This window comes from Conger conger, chromosome 9, assembly GCF_963514075.1.
Source record: "Conger conger chromosome 9, fConCon1.1, whole genome shotgun sequence".
NCBI classification, from domain to species: domain Eukaryota; kingdom Metazoa; phylum Chordata; class Actinopteri; order Anguilliformes; family Congridae; genus Conger; species Conger conger.
This window is the reverse complement of record NC_083768.1, coordinates 47,521,781-47,544,607: the sequence shown is the minus strand read 5'-3', so window position 1 is coordinate 47,544,607 and position 22,827 is coordinate 47,521,781. Positions and strand designations below refer to the sequence as shown.

The following is a 22,827-nucleotide window of genomic DNA, read 5'->3' as shown; positions in this document are numbered from 1 at the left end:
AGTATGAAAGTAATGATATCATTGCAAAGCTCACCCTCTTAATTAAATGCAGAAAGATGGCATAAAGTGACTAAACCAACACCACATCATGTAGCTGCAGCAACAGAATGATGTTTATCAGGTCCTGGGTCCCAGCATATGAGCTTGTAACCCCTACCTTATAAAACTTAATTACATTTCAGAAATATCAAGGCACCATGTTCAACCTTCTTTGAGTGCTCTGTTTTCTATCTTTCTCCACCAAAATGTCACTGGAGTATAACTGTGCACCTTTGTTCTGTTGAAAATGAATTATTTCATTGTATGTTTTTGAATAGATTGAAATGACACAACACCAAACATTATATTTCCATGAATAAAAACCACACAAGAGTTGTGTATCATTTGACTTCTATTTGCCTTTAGCCAGGCATCCTCAAATCGAACTGTCCATCATCTTATATATCTGCCCAGTCTCAGATAGTGAGGCAATCTCTGGTGAGAGAAATGTGGAAGTATTTATTTATTTCTTTGTCTGCACAGCTGTGGAGAGACATACTTGCAGAAGGGGGAATATTACAAATTGGGAAGAATGAGATTTCGGGAGGTAAACACAATAATTTTCCAGCTGTTTTTTGGCAAACGTCTATCTTCAGAAAATAGCTTTCCAAATTTTCAATTTCTCTCTCTCTCTCTCTCTCTCACTCACTCACTCACTCACTCACTCACACATATACACTGCGAAACATGAATGTCTTAACAAGCATTTCGTTTTGTAAGTCTTAATATTTTACTCCATCCATCCATCCATTATCTGAACCCACTTATCCTGATCAGGGTCGCAGGGGGGCTGGAGCCTATCCCAGCATACATTGGGCGAAAGGCAGGAATACTCCCTGGACAGGTCGCCAGTCTATCGCAGGGCACACACACCATTCACTCACACAGTCATACCTACGGGCAATTTAGACTCTCCAATCAGCCTAACGTGCATGTCTTTGGACTGTGGGAGGAAACCGGAGTACCCGGAGGAAACCCACGCAGAGAACATGCAAACTCCGCGCAGAGAGGCCCTGGCCGACGGGGATTCGAACCCAGGACCTCCTTGCTGTGAGGCGGCAGTGCTACCCACTGCACCATCCATGCCGCCTAATATTTTACTCTCAAGTAGAAAATAATATCTTGTTTGCTTGATGAGTAAAATTGTATTATGTCATTGGCAAATCTTGAGATGAGATTTGCTTGATGCTTGAAATTTTCTTATTCCTTTGCCAAATCTTGAAATGAGTCTCTCTTACAGTACATCACTTGCAATATTTTCATCTTATTTAGCAAAAAAGTAAAATAAATGAGATTTTATGTCTCAACATAAGATTAAATGTTTGTTATTTTTTGCTTTTTTGCAGCACACACATAAAACAGCAGAGCCATTATTATGTCTACAGGGCTATAATCGGGATGGCTGGCTACAGAATCACTCACCCAGCTTATCATCTTTAACATAATCACCAACATAACCTACATACACAATACAATATATTTGCTAGGAATAAAACAGCTCTTTGCCTGGTGTTATATACGTAACTATAAAGTACCTCAGAGGGGGAGAGTTTTCACATTTCCTCTTACAATTCAATTAGGACAGTACACATCTCCACTCCCAGTCTCTTTTTCATGTGATGCAAAACCTCCTTCTAGAATACGTAAATATACGATCACACAGAAGATATATTTGTTACTTTTTCCTTTTGTTAGTCTTAATAATTCACTAGACTGACCATGTCAAACCATTGCTTTGGTGTTACTGTAATTTCTTTTAGCCAAGTCAGCAAGTTCACCAGCACTGAACTTGCTCCACCTTAGCATTCATGTTCCCACAGCAGCCAAGGTATGGGACTCGTATTCTATGTGAGCTGTTTACTGTTCCTACGTAAGTCTATATCATTCTATTGCGTTGTGCTGTATAAAGATATAATCCATGTCAGATTCATCAAATAGGCCCTAGTTCTCATCTTTGTTGTAGCCTTAGCACTTGAAATTGTATTTCCCTCGAGGGTCTTTCAGTGCATGGTGGTGGCTATGCAATTTGCCCTTTGTTGTATGTCGCTCTAGATAAGAGCATCTGCCAAATGCCAATAATGCAACATAATGTAATTCTAAAATGGACAGACAATGGGTGGTCTTAAGGAAGGTGATGATCTCTTTTGGACCCACACTTAGCATGATACCACTGTATTGCTAGTCCACAAAATATTATCTGCCATTGTGTTTGCTTCACATTTCTAAATGGCCTGTTCCAAGAGCAGGTGGACACTGGAAGAGGGGGAAACAGCAGCCAAGGATGTTGATTCCACAATAGAAGTCATTTTGCTTGAGGGGCGCCTCGGCCAGCACTTACGCCCTTATTGTGGCGGTTTTTGCTTGAATGATTGCCATTCTGTAACTGAATTATTTACAGTCCTATTGCTCAAAGTGGTGCTTTCTGCCTATTGAGAGAGATAAGTCTCCCTCCCAATTCAGATTCATGACGCAGGAAAAAGCGCTGTGCAAGGCAGTGAACGCAGATTGTGCCAGTATTTAATAGCTCAAAACAAAAATCCTTGACTTTTTTTCCTCGCTAATTTCATTTTACTATTTTGCTAATTTCCATTTTATGTATTTGCTTGGTTGACCGAATACATTACACAACAGCAACTGCCTGATAGGAACCAAACCTGCAGAATCTTGATTGCTATCCAGATTTTCTATGTAGTATGCATCCACATGTAACATACTCAGCATACATAATTGCTTTTGCGTATATGCAAAAACAAAACAAACAAACACCATATTACTGTTTCTCTCAGTAGAATACTACTTTACATTCGCATTGTCAGTTATTTGCTTTATTCTCGATTGTGTACATACTCATATACTCATACTAATTAAAGGAACATGTGGCACAAAATTAGGTATTTTCTGAAATTAAACATGCTGTATCCTTCCATTTCACAGTCGAGGTAAACCATAGATTTTTTCTGCTCATAAATGCGAGAAAAGAGAAAGAACAGTGAATGGAATAGGCTGAGCGTGGGGCTAAACTGGCTGTGCTAATGGCCCTCATGCACAGTATAAATGGGAAATTATTGCATATTTAAAATTATTGCATATTTAAACTGCACTTAGAGCCATCCTGCTCTCTCCTGAATTTAATTTCTTGTTGTTACAGAAGTTCCATTCAACTGCCGCAATTTCAACTGCCGCAATGTAGCCACATGCGAGTTGAAGAAAATAACTGACCAACTCCGTCCTCAACTCTGAACTCTAGAGCTCCAGTCTTTCCAAAGCCTGCTCATTCATTGGACCGTTTTGGGCAGTGAGTACAGTATCCGCTGCAAATATAGAATGCTTATTCGCAGATTACCCTCGTCCAACGCCCTCTGGCTATATCCTGTCCGATTCAGGAACGTCAACATTAAACGTCGAGCTGCGCGCGGACCCTCATTTCCTGCGCTTTCGATATTCAGAAAGCTGACATCCAGGCACCGAGAAAGGCAAAAGGAAAGAGAAGAAACTATAAAGGGGCCAGAGCGCAGATTAAGTAGAATGACACAAGTCACATCCTCACGTTCAATAAACTGTAACGTAAGAAGCAGGGATAGAAAGGAAGGCAGAAAAAACAAGAGACCCCCTATTGGCAAATCACCCACTGAGCTAAAGTGTGCCGATCACTCGTAATTGGCCAGTTTATCAATGCATCCTCTTTGTTGATTCCCTGAGGGGCAAGGAGTGTTTGCGGGAATTAGCTCAGGCCTTGTTGCCATGGGTGCCTGGTCAGATAATTGCTTGCATACATGGAGAGGGAGTGGTGAAGGAAGATGGGGAAGTTTTGTTTTGTTTATTGATGCGATTGCGTTTTTTGTGGGGGGTTTTTTGCTTTGTTGTTGAAGCAAATTAGCTTTGCAGATATCAGTTAGCCACCTCATTACAGTCTTATCAACCCGGGGTGTCAACAAGGATTGGTGCTTTTCTTTCTAATGAGATGCTGGTGTGGTTATCTCCAGGCAAAATACAATACAAATTCCCCTCATTGTCTTTACTTTTGAATACCCTTTTTAATAAAAAAATAAGAGAGCCTTTGCTAAAAGAAGGCATATGCTATGTGTTGTCGGTTCTGATTTTATTATGAAAAATAATGAGTCTTCACAAATTCTCTTCAATTCCAGAAACTATTTTAAAGCCCTTCCCTCATACCTAGCTCTGCTATGTAACCTTGACTCCAATGCACGTTTCTTTTTCAACAAACCTGTTAAACGTTCTTCTGAGCCCCTACCTTAGGGGAAAACCTAGCAGGAAAATAAGTATTTGAATGTTGCAGGTGAATGAGACATCATACGGTACATACTGAATGTCCACCGGTGTCCGCATTGTTGACTCTGGTGTAAGCACGAAAACTGCGGGGTGACAACAATCAGCAATTCAGAGGTCGCTTTCAGGGTTTTTATAAACGGAACAGAAGTCAGTGAGGCAGCGCCCGCCTGTTTGTCACAACAGAGCTCGCTCGCACACACGGACCTGTGTCTTTCACACGGACAAGCAAAACTAAATTAGTTTGGCAAACTGCCCATGTTGCTGTTTTGAAAGCGAAAACTCTCAGACCTGTTTTCGGTACAGCTGAGGCTGACACGCATGACTGCTCTTGTGCAGTGACGGTCTGGATGGATGCCCTGCTTTACGGCTGTCACGGTAAGGCAGCGGAGTGGCTGCTTGTCTGGATTCAGTGAGGCCCACAGACATGAACCACCGAGCAAGCAAAGGCATGTGTCGAGACCTGCATCCATTTCAATGCAATTATTTTTCCCATATGTATCAAACCATTCTGATAAACCGTAAAACCAAAAATATATTTTTCCATGCACTATTTACTTAAAGGTACAATAGATAATTTTGGACTTAACGGTCAAGAGAGGAATTGCAGTAACAAACACTTTCAAACCACAACACTGTTTATCCCACCCCTTCTCTGTGAACTCACTGACGTTGAAGCCCACCCCCCCTCATCCCCCTCCCCATGCCATTGGCTGTGGCAATTACAACCAATTTCCAACCAATGAGCTTGAATGGGGATTTACAATGGTTTTGTAACTATGTTTTAACACAAAAAAACCTATTGTACCTTTAATTTACTAATTTATACAGTTTTTTGTAAAATGCCATTCATCATCTCGCATGTATCCCACAAACTAGACTCTGACCCCCTGCATCAGAGTCAAGGTGTTGCGACCATAGCAATGAGATCTGCCTCCCGTCATAAGGCTCTACCCTGAGTGACACAACTGCTGACTACACGTGGCTCTATGGAGCTACCAGCTACAGTCAGTGCCGGTGAGGTCCGGACTCGATTCGACACTGCGTGCCTCGTCCATGCACCTCAGCGTGTTGCCTCTGTTGAACCAGTCACCAAGCAGACGCTTATTCATGCTCTTTAAGAGTACGAGCAGACTACGCATTTGCATTTATTTATGAACCACAGCTTTTTAATAACCTGGGAGCCATGGCTGAGAGACTGGTAAACAAGAATACACTAATACATCCATTGCAATGTTCTTGTTGGCTGGCATACAAATACAGTATATACACACCAAGGACTTCTGTGCAAAGGGGAAATGTAAAGAATAATTTTTTAGAAGCGCATAAAATGAGAAGTCCTACTCATTAAGTAATAATGATGGCCAATTGGTATATCACAACTAGGACATATTAAGGAGGTAATTAGAATGCGGCATGACCGACTGCTGTCCACTTGATAGAAACAGGCTGTATGATTTATCACATAGGACATGGCAAGACATGGTTGTCAGCCAGCTCGGTCTGCACATGTGCAGTGAGCTCTTAGCTGCAGGTGAACGAGATATGCTCGCATCATCAGCAGTGACGTCACATGTGCCGCACCGATGCCCTTCGCCTCTTCGGCAAAGACGTCCGGCTTCCGGCGTCTTCTTAAGGTGTGTCGCGTTTCAAACGGGAACACAAAACCAGACGAGTGAGGGTAACCGACACGAGGGCCAGGGTAACGCACAAACATAAGAAGACGTTTCACACTGCGGTTTATGAGAATCTATTTCCTTCCCAATCGCTCGTTTTCACGCGTATACCGTGGAGCATAGCGAGTTCTCATGTAAATCAGCTATTAGGCGAGATCCACTGAGTTGAGCGCAGAGAGCCTCTAATTTGTGCAACAGTGTGGAATTAATTGTATCTGTGACATCTCGCAGAGTTGAATGTTAATGCGGTGCCTAAAACACAGGATTGCTAATGTGTTTTAGAAACACCAGTAATTTGAAAACGCTTAGGGTTCTTTTATCTCTGGTGCGCATGTTGAAGAAAACAAAGTCCTCTCCTTTCTCTCCGAGTCACAGCAGGTCTTCACCGGGAAAACGTCTCGCACCCTAAAATAAGAATCGTCACGTTTTCTTTATTAAATCCGCAGGCTCTCTCATGCCTGTCGACCTCTGTGTGCATGCTGCATCAGCATTCTAACTATGGATAGCACAGCAGACGTACGCCATGGAAATAGTAGATACACTCAGTGAGCAATTTATTAGGTAGACGCCAGCTCGTTAATGCAAATATTTCATCAGCCAACTGAGTGGCAGCAACTGAGTGCATAAAAGCATGCTGTTGTTCAGACCAAATGTCAAAATGGGGAAGAAATGTAATCTAAGTGACTGTGACCTTGAGAATGATTGTTGGTGCCAGACAGGGCGGTTTGAGTATCTCAGAAAATGCTGATCTCTTGTGATGTTCACGCACAAAAGTCTCTAGAGTCTCTGTGAAAAACAAAACGCATCCAGTGAGCAGCAGTTCTGCGGCACAATGCATCAAACCTCTAAGTAGATAGGCTATAGCAGCAGAAGACTTAAGTCTAAAAAATAAGTCTAATAAATACCTAATAAAGTGATCACTGAGTGTATATAGAACATTTTTGAAGGCATTTGCAATGTACAGGTGATTGCATCCCAAAGCAAAGATGTCCACCTGTTGTTGCTATGGGTCTCATATGTTTTCAGGGGAAAAAGGTTTGGGTAATACTTTATTTTACTGCCCATTAGGTAGATACCAGATACTTAATAGGTAACTATTTTCATTTCAGAGGTAAGTACTATGAAACTGGCTGTAAAATGTTTTTTCTTACATATGGTACTTACCGACTATTTCATCATACTTATCACTGAAATCAAAGTAGTTGCCTAATACCTAACAGTGTACTTACCCAGTAATTACTAGGTAATTAACGGGCTGTAAAATAAAGCGTTAGCAAAGTTTGTAAGGTTCACAAACAAAAACAAACCCAGGGACCTCTTTGGATGAACTTTCAAGCACTAATAAATCACTCAGGGTTATATCTCCATATACAGCACTCTTCTGATTCTTCTCATTAAACCTTAACTGAATCTCAGATTGCAACTCGATATAAGCGATAAAGAGAAATTGTCAAATTACTGGTCTCTTTCTAAGTATTATAATAGCCCTGATGGAGCCACTCTACTACTATTAGGTCCACATTGACAAAAACTGTGTTGAATAGAAATATATAATTAGTGGAAGGGGTGATACTGTCTGTTGGTGGTCATGTTAGGGAGCTAGTAGAAATATGTTTTTCGATCATAAGAAATGAAATAATATGACATGATCATTATGGATTTGAACATCCTGTATAAGCAGAAACACAGGCTACCACCCAGGTAGAGCACATAAAGCAAAGAGTGAGGCACCTCTTATACGCAAGATCTGATACTGTAGGTCCGGTTGCTTTGTATCTGTACATGAATGTGTGTGTGTGTGTGTGTGTGTGTGTGTGTGTGTGCGCATGTGTGCATGTGCTTGTGGGCACGTGTGTACAAGTGTGAGTATGTGCGTGTTTATGTGTGTGTGTGCTTGCATATGCATGTATGTGAGTATATATGTGCGTGTGTGTGTGTGTGCATGTGCCTGTGTACATTTCCAGTCAGACATAAATTCTGTATTGAAAACAATGTCAGGATTGTATGGGGCTCACTACCCCCACCTCAACTCCTCCCAAAATGTACAACCCACAAGTAAATTGTGTTGGAAAAGGAGGAAGACCAGGAGAGGGATAAGGTCAGAAGAAGGACTAAAAGCTGGATTTGAACCCTGGGCATTGTTGTGAGGCGACAGCGTTATCCACTGCACCACAATGCCACCACAGCTCATGCTACAAATCTCTATACAAAAAATCTATACACAAATCTCATGAAACTATGGGAGGAGATATACAATGAGACTTAAACATGTATTGGCCATTAAGTCAGGGAATTGTTCCAAGGACCCAGACCCAATAGTTCAGAGTCAGTGTAGTTTGATGCCATTTAGGGATTATTTGAATTTCAGTGACATAACTGTTTATTTGTATTTCAACAACATAACTGTAAAATCGATGCAAATGTCCATTATGCATTTTGAACTTCTTCATAAGAAAAGCTTTGGTTGTTTGTCACTCATGGGTGGCTGCATTAACATACGCTCAATAAACAATGGGCTTTTAAAAATGTAAAAATGTTTCTGGTTATGTCTACAGACATTAGAAGTGTTTTAAATTAACGAACGGTCAAGGGAATATTAATACTGGTCTTGAATATAAACCCTAGGATGGTGATGTAAGTGCATCAGATTTCTATTAATTAAACTAAATGAATTTTGGAGAGGACTTAATTATGTATGCCATTTATTCTCTGATTTCCTTGTTCAAAGCTCCCCGTAGAAGTAAATAATTCATACTCCTGGTCTTCAAAGTGCCCTGGAACATGTGCCCTAAATAAGAGCCATCAAAGAACCAAAATACACAAACACAAGCTACCACCTTTTCCAGAAAACAAGAATTGCACACAAGCATAAAATCATTGCAAGTTCAAATATTAAGCATTCAACGTTTTCAAATTCTGTGGTGTATAGCTCAAATACTGCATGCAGCCCCCCCCACATGGACAGTATAATTTCCCCCCTTTTGTGAAAACAAGAATATGTTATTAGAGCCCTAACCCATGTGGAATGAAAAGTTCATTCATCTAGAATTCCTTTTAAACAAGAGTCCCTGAACAGTGTATTTCATGGGGATATTGCAGTGTAGGCAATGGTTCTGTTGTAAACACCCAGCCTACACACACAAAATGGTGGAGCATTACCGGATCGCTGTATAGCAACACATTTTCTCATTGGCTATCCATGCTATTAAACTAGTATTATCTGCATGATAAGCGTATAGTGCACCATGATGAACGCATTCTATTAGTTAGTGTATAATTCAAGATATTGGATTAGTCAGCATTTTTGTTCGTGGGCACCAGTATAGTCAAAAATATTCCAGGGTAGTCAGTGTTTTATTCGATTTCTCTCCTTATGATTTTGCCTTGAGCAGGAACTTTTCCTTCTGAAAGAAGAGTAAAACCTTTTTCAACCCACAATTTTGAAATGTAGTTGTTTTTTTTCTGGCTGTAGAGAAAAAGCTGTGAGTGGTATGCAGGTTTTTCAATGTAGACACACAGTGGTGCTAATACCTGAGTCTGGTAGAGCATGCTTCGTACATATCTGAAATGTTATTTATCAGACAAAGCATTACGTAGATCTGCCCAATCTATCATACCTCAATATTAAATTTCAACTTAAACAATGAAATTTGTTCTGCAAGTATTGGTTTATGAAAGTGCAAAGTGGGGGATCTATAGCCTGGTAACAGTGTGACCCAAAGGTCAAATCTTCTCTGAATAGTGACGGTATATCATTGCCAGCAACTGACAGAGCAACCATACAGTGACAATTCTGATCCCTGCTTAAAAAAACAGCTCAAGCTAGATTTTGAAACAGCTGATAGCTGGTTGACCCAGCTCCCAGCTTGAAATGGTTTAGCTGGTCTTGGTTTGTGGCTGAACTTGACAATGGTTTGAGGCTCAAGCTATGTTTTGAAAGAGATGAGACAAGTTACCAGCACTAGCTCGTTACCCAGCTCATATCCAGCTAGACCAGCTTTATGACCAGCTTGGCCATGCTGGTTGTTTTTAAGCTTTTCAAGCTGGCATGGCTGGATTTTACAGCCGGGATTACTTTCAGTGGGGCCCATCAAACTTCTACCCTGCAGCAATGGTACAGGAAATTGAACAAGGTGTTAAGCTTGTCCACTGTGTTTATGCACGTATGACAAGTAGGAGGGGTTGATTTGATAGTCTCATTGATAGCCCTGTACTGCTCAAAGATCTGATTACAAAACCGGAACATGGGCATTTTATTTCATCACGTGGAGATGCTTGTTGTAAATGCTCGACTACTCTACTGTCATTTGTCTAGCAAAGCCAAGAGAAATCCGTCTGAGAGAGTTCGAGACATCAGTAGCAGACATGCTTTGCAAACAAGGCACAGGCAATCGAGTGGAACGCGGTCTACCCATCTCCGGGGAGATCGACACGAGGAGGCAACGGAAGAGGACATCAGCACCACGTCCGGAGGTTAGGAGAGATGGGATCGCCCACTGACCTATGCAGGCAAACATGGACGCTTGAAGAATCAAGACTGCTCTGCTCAGACAAGTCATGTGCAAAATAAATGGGGAAGGTGATTGGCTAATCTCTTGAATATCCAGAGGCCTGTTCCACAAAGCAGGATTACGGAGTTAGTTTAATAACCGTACAAATTAAAACACGGAACAGCTGTTTTTTGCTTTACTCCATGTTCCAGATTTGAGCAGGGTCCAGGTTTCACTTAGTGTAGTTATCCAGTTAACTCATTAATCCTGCTTTGTGGAACAGGCCCCATATGTCCACAAGCTGTTTACTGTTAAGGGAATGATACTAAATTAAATTAAAGTTAAATTTCTGGCCACAAAAATAAAATATGAACAATTATACTGTATAAATGAGACAAATGTTTAATAATGTTTAATAATTCAATAACTTCACATTTCTGCTATTTTAAGTTGTCACATGAAGTGTTGAAACAAGTAATACTGTTATAATAATATAAAACAATTAAAACATTGAATGTGTTACTTTATGACTTTAAAGGCAATAAAAGCACAGCTTTTTTGAGAGAAAATATCCCTAATGGGCCAAAGTAATTCAAAAATTATGCGCACCAAAAAGAAAATGTGAAATAGGTTTTTTTTTTGGGGTTTTATTTTTCTGGTAATTGTTTCTTGGGCCAAATAGAACTTGAATAAATAGTCACAGATTTTTGTGCAATTTCCTAATTACTCCCATAGAGGGTTAAGGATGTTGAACTACTTTCAGTTTCCTTTTTTCCACACCATCCCACACGTCGTAGCCCATCCCATTGGGCTGAGAGAGGACTCTACATGCTAAGCCTCGTGTTATATGTGCCCCGGTTCATTGCAGAAAAGGCAGGGTGTGAATCACCACCATTCCCACTGTTCTGCCTGTGCTTCCCTGACTCATGCCAAGGGATCCCTTTACCCTCCTTAGGCAGCAGGGCGATCGGTCACTGTTTTGAATTGTCTTGAGTGGCCTTTGCACTATGATACTCTGCCACGCGTTACACCAAGGAAGACATAGATCTGCGTCAATTTAACCATCCTGTGTAAAGATGTGTCATTTAGTAGCCACATCACAGCAGATACCTACCGCGCACCACACACACACACACACAATGCAGTGTTAGGTAGTGTTGATTGAAGCACACACTGTTTTCTCCACTCTATTCAGTTCTGTGACTTCACCTTAAACTTGAAAAACATGAAATATGGATACGGTACAAGAACGGAATTGACGTCAGCCGTGCAGCAGAATACAGCAGCCTGCATGTTTTATTGAGTAGTGCAGTGCAGCACTCCGTGGGATTGCATCGAGAGAAAAACATCGCTTTCCAAAAAGAAAAGAATATGAAGCCTACAGTGCTTGAGCAATGGGAAGGACCTTATTTATTTATCTCCAAATTGTGGCTTAGAAGAAATATCAATGAAGAAATATCAATTCAGAGGGCTTCAAAAGTTAATGAATGTATGCAGTTTTTAAAAATACGGTAGAATGAAGTAAGTGTTAACTGCAGTTCATGACAGGCCCACACTATGCCACATGATACGCCCTGTGAACAGAGCTAGTCCAAAATAGAGAATAAAAGTCAGATTCAGTCAAGGATAAAAAAATGTTTAAAAAAAAAGGTCAGAAGAGTGCTCCTTAAAAATATGGAAATTTCTGTTCTTTTTCTTCTTACTTTGAAAGTGAATGATTGTATGTACAGCTATGCCAATGTACTGTTATTGTTTCAGTCTTGATAGCTCAAGGACAGCAATGAAAATGGCTCTTAAAGCACAGCACACTTATTTTGGCTTGATTTCTACAGGGATTGTGTCTGTGATCTTGAGAATGCATCTGAATGGGGAGGGGTCAGTAGGCTGTTTACAATTCCTGGTGGATGGACCACAGAGAACACACACTTTTTCGGGCAGCCTGTAGCCTAGTGGTGAAGGAACATGACAGGGTCCCTGAGGGTTGGCAGTTATAACCCTGGTGTAGCCACAATAAGATCCACACAGCTGTTGGGCCCTTGAACAAGGCCCCCACATTGCTCCAAGGGGGATTGTCCCCTTCTATCTAAGTAGTAAGGCTGCCTAGTAAGTTGCTTTGGATAAAAGTGTCAGCTAAATGACAAATTATAATTTTGGAAATCAGCTGTGGAGAGGTATACTGGATAAGTAGTAAACTTGAAGGCATCCATTATAGGATGTGTTTTTTTAACTGCAATGCTTTTTCTGAAACTTTGGAGATTGCACCATAACCACTGGAGGTCTATTGAGTTTCTTGCAGCAATTTGACTCAGATTTGGTGGATCTGAATGCCGCTCCTTTATAACTGTAACATATCAAAGCACACTCTAATGTACATCATGGCAGGATAATGGGAATCCTATACAGTGTACCTTTAGTCAAGAATCAATCCCACACTCACTAAAACAAATGACATGAATGTGCAAATCCAACAGGAGCACCGGTGGGAGAATTGCAGTTTGCCATTAGCTGTCTTAATCACAAAGAGGAAAAGTCTCAAACTGGATTTTACCACCGGCTCTCATCAAAGTTTTGGCGAGGAGTTTTAAGAAAGTCAATTCTGGCTCATTGTGGTACATTTGAGCTGAATGAGGGCATCCCAACCTGACGGCGGCCATTTTCTCGATGCAGAATTGATCGTTCTAATTAACATACACGGTCATGTTGCCATTTCATCAACAGCGTGGGTTTGGTTATTTGTTTCTTTTGTGTGAGACTGTTGAAGAAGAAAGGTAGTTCTTGCATTATGTAACACCTGCTGGAGAGGACACTGTGTCCAGCCTCTGTCTTCCCGTTAATAATGTATCATGGCTGCTAGGAACAGGGAGAATAAGTGATATCAAAGTATACAGACAGTTTTTATAGTAAGGAAATTCATATTTTACGCCAACAGAGGAATTTGATGGCTTTCTTTTTTCTTTTTAATCGGAGGACCTTCATAAAATGCAAGGTATCCATTGTGAAAATCTGGAAGATGTGAGTATCAATAAAATGACTGCAATATTGTACAAATATTTACAAAGGATGGTCTAATTCTGATCTTACATTTTGTTTTGAAAAATCTTTTTTAATAGAACAATATGTTTTTCTGATCATTCATGTGATCATTCATTCTGGACAAAAATATATGCAGATGTTTTGTATTTGGAGAGATTTGGGGACATCTGGGTGCATTTTTGGGAAAACGTTTTGGAATTTGAAAGCTTATCGATATCATATCAAATAAAGTTTGTGCACAAATATAAAGTAGTTCTGGGTTGGTCCTTGACTTAGAAATGGAGATATTCAGTGCTAAAACACAAGTCGCTTTGTATTTTTTGTTTTAGAATTTTGTAATGTAACTTTTGTACACACTGTATGAACTTGCCCTTATATAGATTTGTTCTGTCTCAGATTTCTGAATGGCACAAACCTTTTCTTTAATTTAAGTTACTGAGATATGCTTGTAAGAGATATTGACACTTTCATAGGACTAGTACAAAATAGGTGGAAATTGCTCTCTAGGGGGGCAAAGTGGAAAGGGCTCAAACAAATAGTGTTTTGCTAACTGACCCTCTCTTCTTCCTTTGTTCTGTTGACATTTTAACCAATTTCCTGTGCTACTTCTCCATTTGAAATGCCGGGAACAGACGAGGGAAACAAATGTAGATCCAACACTCCACTACAGTACCAGAGGGGATGAGTCAGAATCCCAGTGTAACGGAGCTGGGTGGGGATGAGTTGTTGCATAAATCCGCAGATCACTTAGCAGTGCCCAGAGCAAGATGCTGCGCTCTGGCTTTGAACACCTCAAAGCTTCAGTCAGGAAAGAATACCATTTCCCCGGCGTAGCACCATTTAAATTGATATATTATTACTGTACTCCCCAGTTTTTTTTTTTTCTGAATATGCTTTACAAAAATTATATGAATTCCCTGTTTGCAAAGAATGGGCTTTTCAAAGTTCTTTGTGTGCAGCCAACTGAGAATTGATTCACACATCCATTCTGAAGTCAGAGAAAGGGTCGGAAAAAGTGTCATTTAATAAAGTGTATTCTTATCACCCTGCTTAACGGTCAAATGTTTTATGAGGCTGGATCTTGAGTTTAACCCCTTAAGTATCGCCCCTTTTTCTCAAAACAAGCTTAAAAATGACTTACTCAAAATAAAATAGTTACTATTCTTGAACCATTTTTACTACAGGCATAATCCTGGTCTCTTCTGAAAGCTAGCCCTTTGGGAATTACTCCAAATATAACTGAAACAAAGTTACAGTGGCTCAAACACAGTGAAATTGGAAGTTTTTTTCTCACTGCAAGAATTTTCTGTTTTGACTGGGTACAGATTATTGTAGCTGTGGCTTGGGCGCTTAGAAACACAATGGAGCCAAGTCACAACACTGGATGAATCCTCTTTCAAATTTGAGGAGAATATCACCAAAAATGAGTATTCTGCATTGTTCTTTTCTAATCTATGTTTAGGCACCTTTCCAAAAAGGACATTTAGAGACTCCAAGAGGACACATGGAAATTATTATTATATAATTATATTATGGGTCTTATGAGGTGTAAAATGCTGCATTGTGAGTACTAAACTATACAACACTTTTTATCTTCCCCCCACCTGTCACCCTCCCCTACCCTCCCATACCTCTCTATACCAAACTCCCTCTCCTTACAGCTATCGTCAGACAGCAACAGGTCAAGAAGATCATAAAAAATAAGTTCAATAATGCCTTCATGTATACTAATATATTCATTGAGATCCATTGACTGAAGTTCTTGTCAAATACCCAACCCCCATCAACAAGTCAAACACATTCCATAATATCACATGCTATTTAATATTCAAAAGCAGACTGGCTCCTTATTTATAAGCATACTGAATAATAATAAGATATTTTGAGAATGTATTTAGATGCTCACCGATATAAAATGGGGTTATGTCACTGAAAATGCTCTCTATTGTGTTGTCAAAGGTGTTTTCACTGTCTTCCTCAGAAATATTCACTCGAGACGAGAGATTCCTTGAAACTCCTCCAAAGGAAATCTTCTATTTAGACAGACATCGCAAAATATATATATTTTTGTAAAGCATAAAATCTCAAGAACTGTTTTTGACTCTGCATGCATATTGAAAATGATAGTTTCATTACGCAGGCCAAAAAAATTGCTTTTGTGTTATGCAAGCCTAATAAATTATCCATGTTGGAAACGTAATGTCATTAGCAAAAATGCTTTTTTAGTCGTCCCATCAATAACATTAACATAGTCAGTTATTTGATAGGCTGAAGTTATACTGAATTTTCTTACACATGGATGGGAGTAAAACATTTTCTGCATATAATGGGTGGGAGTTTCAACAACATTGTTGACATTCTTCCCTTATGCTTGTTTGCCATATAGTTAAATAGCTATTCGGGATATCTGCCTCCCTCCCCTGTTGTGGGGGAAAATGTCAATATCAAAGACACAGTTTGCTGAGCAAACTCTGTTTCTGCCAGGCAAATATAATAACAATACAAACTTATTTTGAAGGCTGGTATAGTCTGCCACTACAGTACAGCTGGGAGCAGAGAACAAACATGAAAGTGTAGAAGTAAGAGAACATCCATGTAGTGACTCACTGGCAACCCAAAATCTGCTACAGGCTGTTGAGTTACATGTGCTCTTAATAACTCACCGCTTTGAACCTATCGTAGTGTTTTGCTGTAGGGAACAGTGACGTTTGATTGGTTCACAGGAGTCAGCCATTGACAACACATGGTAAGCCAAACCCTTGACATGGTTAATGAAATATTGCTGTGTAATCACTAATATGCAGACTTTTATCAAAAATACTAGTAAGTTTACTAGTATAATATACAGTATTACAATTAAACAAGGTAACTGCTGTATTCAGTAAAACATAAAAGTGGTTCCTGTTCTGATTTGATTACTGCACACTTACAGTTAACCATATTAAACTATATTTGCTGACCTTTACAGAAAAGTGCATCTGCCTTTTTGTCACTAAAACATGTACTGTATAAATACTGAGTCTCAGGATATTAAGAGTACGGTCCAGGCAGCAGTCTTATTCTGACACTTTGAGAAGAACTAAGAACAATGCTGTCCATATGAAAATAATGATTTGATATGAGATCAGGAGGAAAGAAAGACGAAGCTACTTCAGCCAAGGATTTGTCAGTTATTCAATGCAAAGTGTTATGTCCATACATTGCTTTATGCATTATGTATTCTAGTTTCAATGGCATGTGGGTGGCTAATTGACGCATTTTAATAAATTACATATTTTGACCTAATGAAATACATTTTGTGTGCATTTATCATTTGAACATGTATCACTTGTTCATATGGGTACAAATCTATACAAGGGAATGCCTAATATTGATTGCCTTGCAGCGCAAACAGAAGTGCAGTTATTTCTGTACCACTTTGAAATTAAAAATCTATTTCAACAAATAAAATTGTATTTATTGAATGCTTGAACAGAGTATTGTTTCATTAAGGTTACGCTAGGGGTGATCCAGTGACTGCGACTCCAGTTAAATTATCACATGCTGAATAACACAGTGATGGCATGGACATTCTGTATGACTTTGCAGTAACACTCCAACTACAGTAAAACTAAGCTGACTTCCGGACCACTTCTCTGCAGACAGTTTTCCACTCATCAAAGCCTGATACCAATAACACAGCCCATTAAGTGGACACGCCCTGTGCTTTGTGAGAGGACAGCGTTGTTGATTGTATCTGAAAAGATCGTGTTGGTCAGGAGTCAGGAAGTGGAACCCACAGCAGCTATCATTCGCTCATACTTTATTTATTTGAGATGCTTCCTGACAGATCCCATAAACCCTTGCATAAGAGCCGTTTACCACACCGTGGTTTGCTTTCATTTCCAGGCGGCTTCTGCTGACAAAATGGCCGCCCCGCTCTCCATTAGCTGCACACCATTACATGAAATGAAATCACATATGAGCGCGCACTGTAATACATCTGGCAATTATGGCTTGAAAATGGCCGATTGTTATCCGGTTAAGATGGGATTGCAAAGATCTGTTTTAGCTTAGTGGCATAAATAGTTAATGTTACATCAGCACGTAATTAGCAAAAGGCCCTCTCATTCTCTCTGGCTTACTATCAAAGGAGGCTCTTGGTTGCTCCTGGCAACAGTTCTGTAATGGCTAATGTGCTGTGTGCCATTTTATAGCATAATGTGTGACTGCATGTTGCAGCGACTTCTAGATTTGAATGCACTATATGTTAATACTTCTTTCTGTTTGTCCCCTGCCTTCAATATAACTGGGACCAGAGCTCTTCTAAGCCATCATTAACAGCAATATACCGCAGTTAAGCAACCGGGAACTTCAAAGCATACTGGGTAATGTTTACGGACATTATTTCATAATATATCATCAGCTGACATTATCTACATGAAACATTTGAAACTATGCTGACCTAAATATATCATACTTGAAAACTATGTTACTTTGAGTTTTCCCTCCGTCTTAATAAAGTCTGTAGTAATTATTGCTGTAAATGACACTTTTCAGTGCTTGTTGAATTTCTTAATTTGTTATGACAGTAAAATAATTATTCCAGAACGTACTATCATCACAGCTTTTGGACAATAACTGGATCTGTGCAGAATACAGAATCTGGATGATGATTATTTTTGTACTCACTCATTTTTGCAGCCACAAAAGAACAAAAGAAATAAAATTAAAAAATTCAAAACAAACTTTAAAAAAAATGTATAATTAACTAATCGAAAGTAATAAACTAACTTCACTCTGAGCTCTTACATGTCAAATCGTCCATAAATAAGCTGTGAAATAGTGATTGAACTTTTCTTTTTTCTAACAGGTAACTTCTCAGTAAGACACTAAATTGAAATCGATAATTTGATACATGCGGTCTCCTTTTTATTGTTTAATAGAATATGAACACTGAATGTTCAGACTGAATGCGACAGCCAACGGCTTATGAGGTCAATGCATAAAATCATTCACCGCTTTGTTCCAACACAAAGTACAGCACTGCACTGCTGCTTGAGAGAGTCAAATGACAACTGTAATGCATGTATGTAATTTCCGGAACATCTCTGAAAGAAGATATCCAATAGGGCAAAGAGCCGCCTTTCCGGGTCAATCATATTTCTATGTGAGTGAAATTCAGGATTCGTCGAGGCTTTTATTCAGTGCAATGGTGTCAAATATAAAATTTCTATATACAAATATACAATATTGCATAATGGAACGCCTACTGATTTGGAACAAAGCCTTATTTTCTCTAATTTCTTGACAGCGGCACAAAAAAACATTAGTCTTCATCTGAGGCTCCTCCTGGGTTGTAAAATGGGCAAGGATTTGAGGAATTTTGGCACACGTTGAGATATCATTATGACCGAGGTTAATGAGAGACTCGTCTCCGGGTCAAGGCTTCTGCCACCCATGTGGCGTGAGCGATTCATCTCCAATGTAGGTAATTACTTAATAAACCGTCACATGATCCCAGCTCTCCGGCGCACACATGACATTATTATATCACACAACTCGTACAGAAAAGAGCATATCGAGGTCATAGGACAAACAGCAGAGCGGGTCGGATCAGAAACTTCTGGAACACCGATCGCAACACGGGCCGGCACCATAACGCGAAGTAACGGCGTTCCTGGTGCGCTCCGCGCCTGTCGGATTGTTCCGGAAGCGGCTGTGAAATGTCAGCTTCCCGCCTGCCTCCGACTGAGAAGCTTTTCACAGAACACAGCGCCGCGGGGGGGGGGGGGGGGGGGGGGGGGACTCGTGGCAGAGATTCCCTGGCTGACGTAGCCTTTGTCTGCGGCGGCGCACGTGGAGCGAACGCGGCCGCGACCGCGCTGGGTCCCGCGGCGATGCGCGGCGCTAGCGTAGCGGCACGCGCCGGCTCATGCGGCAGCCGATAACAGAACGTACCCGGGCCCTCGGGTTGGAGCGGGAGAGAGGGAGGCTCTCGAGCAGCGGCAGGGAGAAACACGTGAGGGAAAACCTGGACGTCTCCCAGGAATCTGGACCGTTTCTCGAGCACGTGTCGTCTTACGGCTCCGGGCTGCCAGCTACCGACGGCGCTGTCACTATTCTCAGCGTAGCTTCTTCAGAGGAGACTGTGATAGTGGAGGAAGGGAGCGGAGGGGGATTGTGGGTAGTGTAGTCCTTACCTGCACAAGGTTCCACCCCTCCAGTGACTCAGCGATGATGGATGTTACGGATGGGCACACACCTCCGAAGATCATTAAGTGTTTCGGACCGAAGCATATGGCATCGAAGAAAGCCCTCAGTCCTTTGGCATTGTCACACTGTATGGAGAGAGAGGGAGAGAGGGAGGAAATGGAGGGAGGGAGAGAGAGGAGAGCTTTGCTTTAAAATCCTGTTTCTGAAACCAAATACATCTTGCATTAACTGTTATAACCTGAGGATGATCATAATAAGAATAATCATTGCATGGTGGATGTAAACAATATGATATCAATGCTCACTATGAGTATACCTTGGCATGAACCTGTACTTCATTCAAAATATACCTTCAAATATACCGTCAATTTGCACATCAAAATTTATTCAGGTTAATCTACACTCGAGATCACGGGTGTCCAGTCTTATCTGTGAAGTGTTGATATGGGTTCATGTCTTTCAGCCCAGCACAAAAACACTTGATTCTAGGTATTACTTGATTGAAGACCACAGTTGAAGGATAAATTTGAACCAGGTATTATAGGCTAAAACAAAACCTGTACCTACATCTGCCTTTTTTGGATAAGATTGGACACCCCTGCTCTAGACATACCTTAAGTTCAACATACTGTACAGTATATCTCATTGTAATAGGTACACTGTAATAAAATGCTGTAAAATTACAGTAAACGACTTCACTGGCAATAAATTACAAGTTTACGACCATGATTTCCTGATTGTTACTGTTATTGCAAATTTTGATCGACATACTCACTTTAAAAAATTTACAGTGCATTTTACACAAATTTACTGCCAGCATAGTTGCCAGGAAAGTGCTGTCATTTTATTTCACTGTAGCGGAGGTGTTACTGGGATGTCATCTCTGGGTGGGAATTTGAATTATTTAGGTGGGCAACAACAGAAACGTTGCTTTTCCTAAACATGGTATGTAAACAAGGGCGTAGTTTAAGTTTGAGAATGGGAGCGGGGATGAGGGAATAAAAGGATATTAAAAAAGGATAGGTAATTGTATAATTACCGCGGGGTCCGGGGCCATTACCCCATGAAAAATAAAAACATAATTAAACATAATTAAATTTTACATTTAGATTTTATGATGAGAGAGGAAAACATTGGTTTGGATCTTCAGTAGGCGACTATAGAATAGAATGCAAAGGGTCAGGCAGCAGTGCCTGTATGATGAACATTTGTATGATGATCTAGGATAGTTCTACCTAGGATACAACGATGCCCAGGCCCAATGTGATTAGCAGATGTTCTGTTTGCCTACTGAGTGCAATCACACAGGCTACTTCCTAAATGCTGCGTTCAGCTCTAAGATAATATTAAGTAAATTATTGGATCACCACATATAAAATATGATGACAAAGGGGGAGCTAGAACAGTAAAAATATAGCGCAATGCCGTAATTTCTATGGGAAGCCAGGATGCCATTTTCCAGCATATGGAAATGAATTACAGGACCAATCCGAAGGCCTTGGCAAAATCAGAAACAAATTGATGTTCAGATTTTTTTGTGATCGTTTTCTCGTGTGCCAAAATGACAAAATCTCTTTTCCTTGAATGCAGCATTGACCTGTGGAGAGGGGTGAGAATGTGGGACAAGGTAGAAAAAGAGCTTTCACATGCAGCTGATGTCACACCCATGATGAGTGCTGTGTCATACGGCCTATGCAACATGGGGAAGGCCTCTTTTGCATTTGCATACTGCAGAAAGGTCTGCATCAGTGGGCAGTTTCTTGAGCAACATTACTTCCGCAACAGCAATTTCATTGTGCAAGCTCGTACTATTTCGCTCTGTGTCTGCAAGCACCTGAAATGGCTTCAGGAGAGAGTGGTCAAGAAAAGATGCTGATTTTAGCAGGTGAAATGATGTGGCCCTCATTAAATCAACATTTCTTTGAGAGAATCTTGTCTCCATCTCCACAATAGCTCTATCAGGAATGCTAAACATAGCTCTTTTAAAAGACTGATTTGGAGTGCTAGTTTGGCCATCATAGTCAGCATGCCCAATAGTTGACAACACTATTGTCAAGCTGTGAGTTCTCTGTCTTTCTCCTCTTAGGATGATTGGTATTTCCACAGAGAGAAATGCTCCTCCCAGAACGAGTTACATCTCATGTCCCCAGTGAAGTGGTGCACAAATCCACTGTTTGTGACTGCAGAATTGAACTGGCTGGCTTCAGCACACCATGCACATGGAGGAGAGATTTGCCAATGTGAAATTAGTTCTGTCCGTTTAGCTGTGTCAAAAGACCACGCCTCTGTACTGAGATGAAAAGGAGCACTGTCATCCTCTGCTACCTCAAAAAGACAAAAGACTTTCCTCATTGTCAACAATGGACCAGGTGACATCACGATAGCTGGTCCAGCGAATCTCTAGTAGGCTTTTTGAATGTGGGAGTATATGTCCGACAGAATGTATTCAATTAATTAGACCATTCAAATAACTTAATTGCAAGAGGTACTGATTGCATCTCATGTGCCACTGCCAAGTGGAGTTGGTGGTTGTAGCAGTGCACACACAGAATGTCCTTGCCTACTTTTTGTTGCAGCAAAGTCTGCACACTGCCCCTCACTCATCACTGAAGAACCATCATAACTCCAAGACACCAAATTGTCAGCATTGTATCCCAGGTCAGAGAGATGAGAGAGAATTTGTTTGCAAACATATTCAACATCAAGCTGACTCAAGTCAATCGAGCCAAATAAATGTGGAATGGATTTGTGGGCAAATCTTATTATTGATAAGTTCTCAATGTTACAGCGGTCCCTGGTGCCATCAGTTTTAATGCAAAGTCCAGGAGAGTCAGCTTCCATATTTGGCCCTGATAACTTTTAAAACCATTTTGGTAAGGGTTTCAATTATTTCATTTCTAATGACATTTGATATGTATTTAGCGTTCGGGCTCTTTTTGAATGGTGCAATCAAACAGCCTAATTAAATGACCTGCCTCATCCCTATCCCCCTGATGGTGCCTACAGAGAGCTAGCTCATTTACACTGAGAAACTGAATGACTTCACCTATGCTTTTAACATTGTACCTGTTATTTTACGTCTGGGTTTGACCCAGAAGCTGCACGAT

General features: G+C 40.5%; 1 protein-coding gene across 1 annotated transcript in view; it reads right to left on the bottom strand.

The window, feature by feature from the left end:
- gabbr2 (gamma-aminobutyric acid (GABA) B receptor, 2) overlaps positions 1–22,827 on the bottom strand; it is a 234,188-nt gene that overhangs the window by 143,262 nt on the left and 68,099 nt on the right. Inside the window, exon 2 of the mRNA XM_061253572.1 lies at positions 19,708–19,845. Within this exon, the coding sequence (XP_061109556.1) occupies positions 19,708–19,782 (75 nt within the window). The 5' untranslated portion in view covers positions 19,783–19,845. The remainder of the gene's footprint in view (positions 1–19,707; positions 19,846–22,827) is intronic.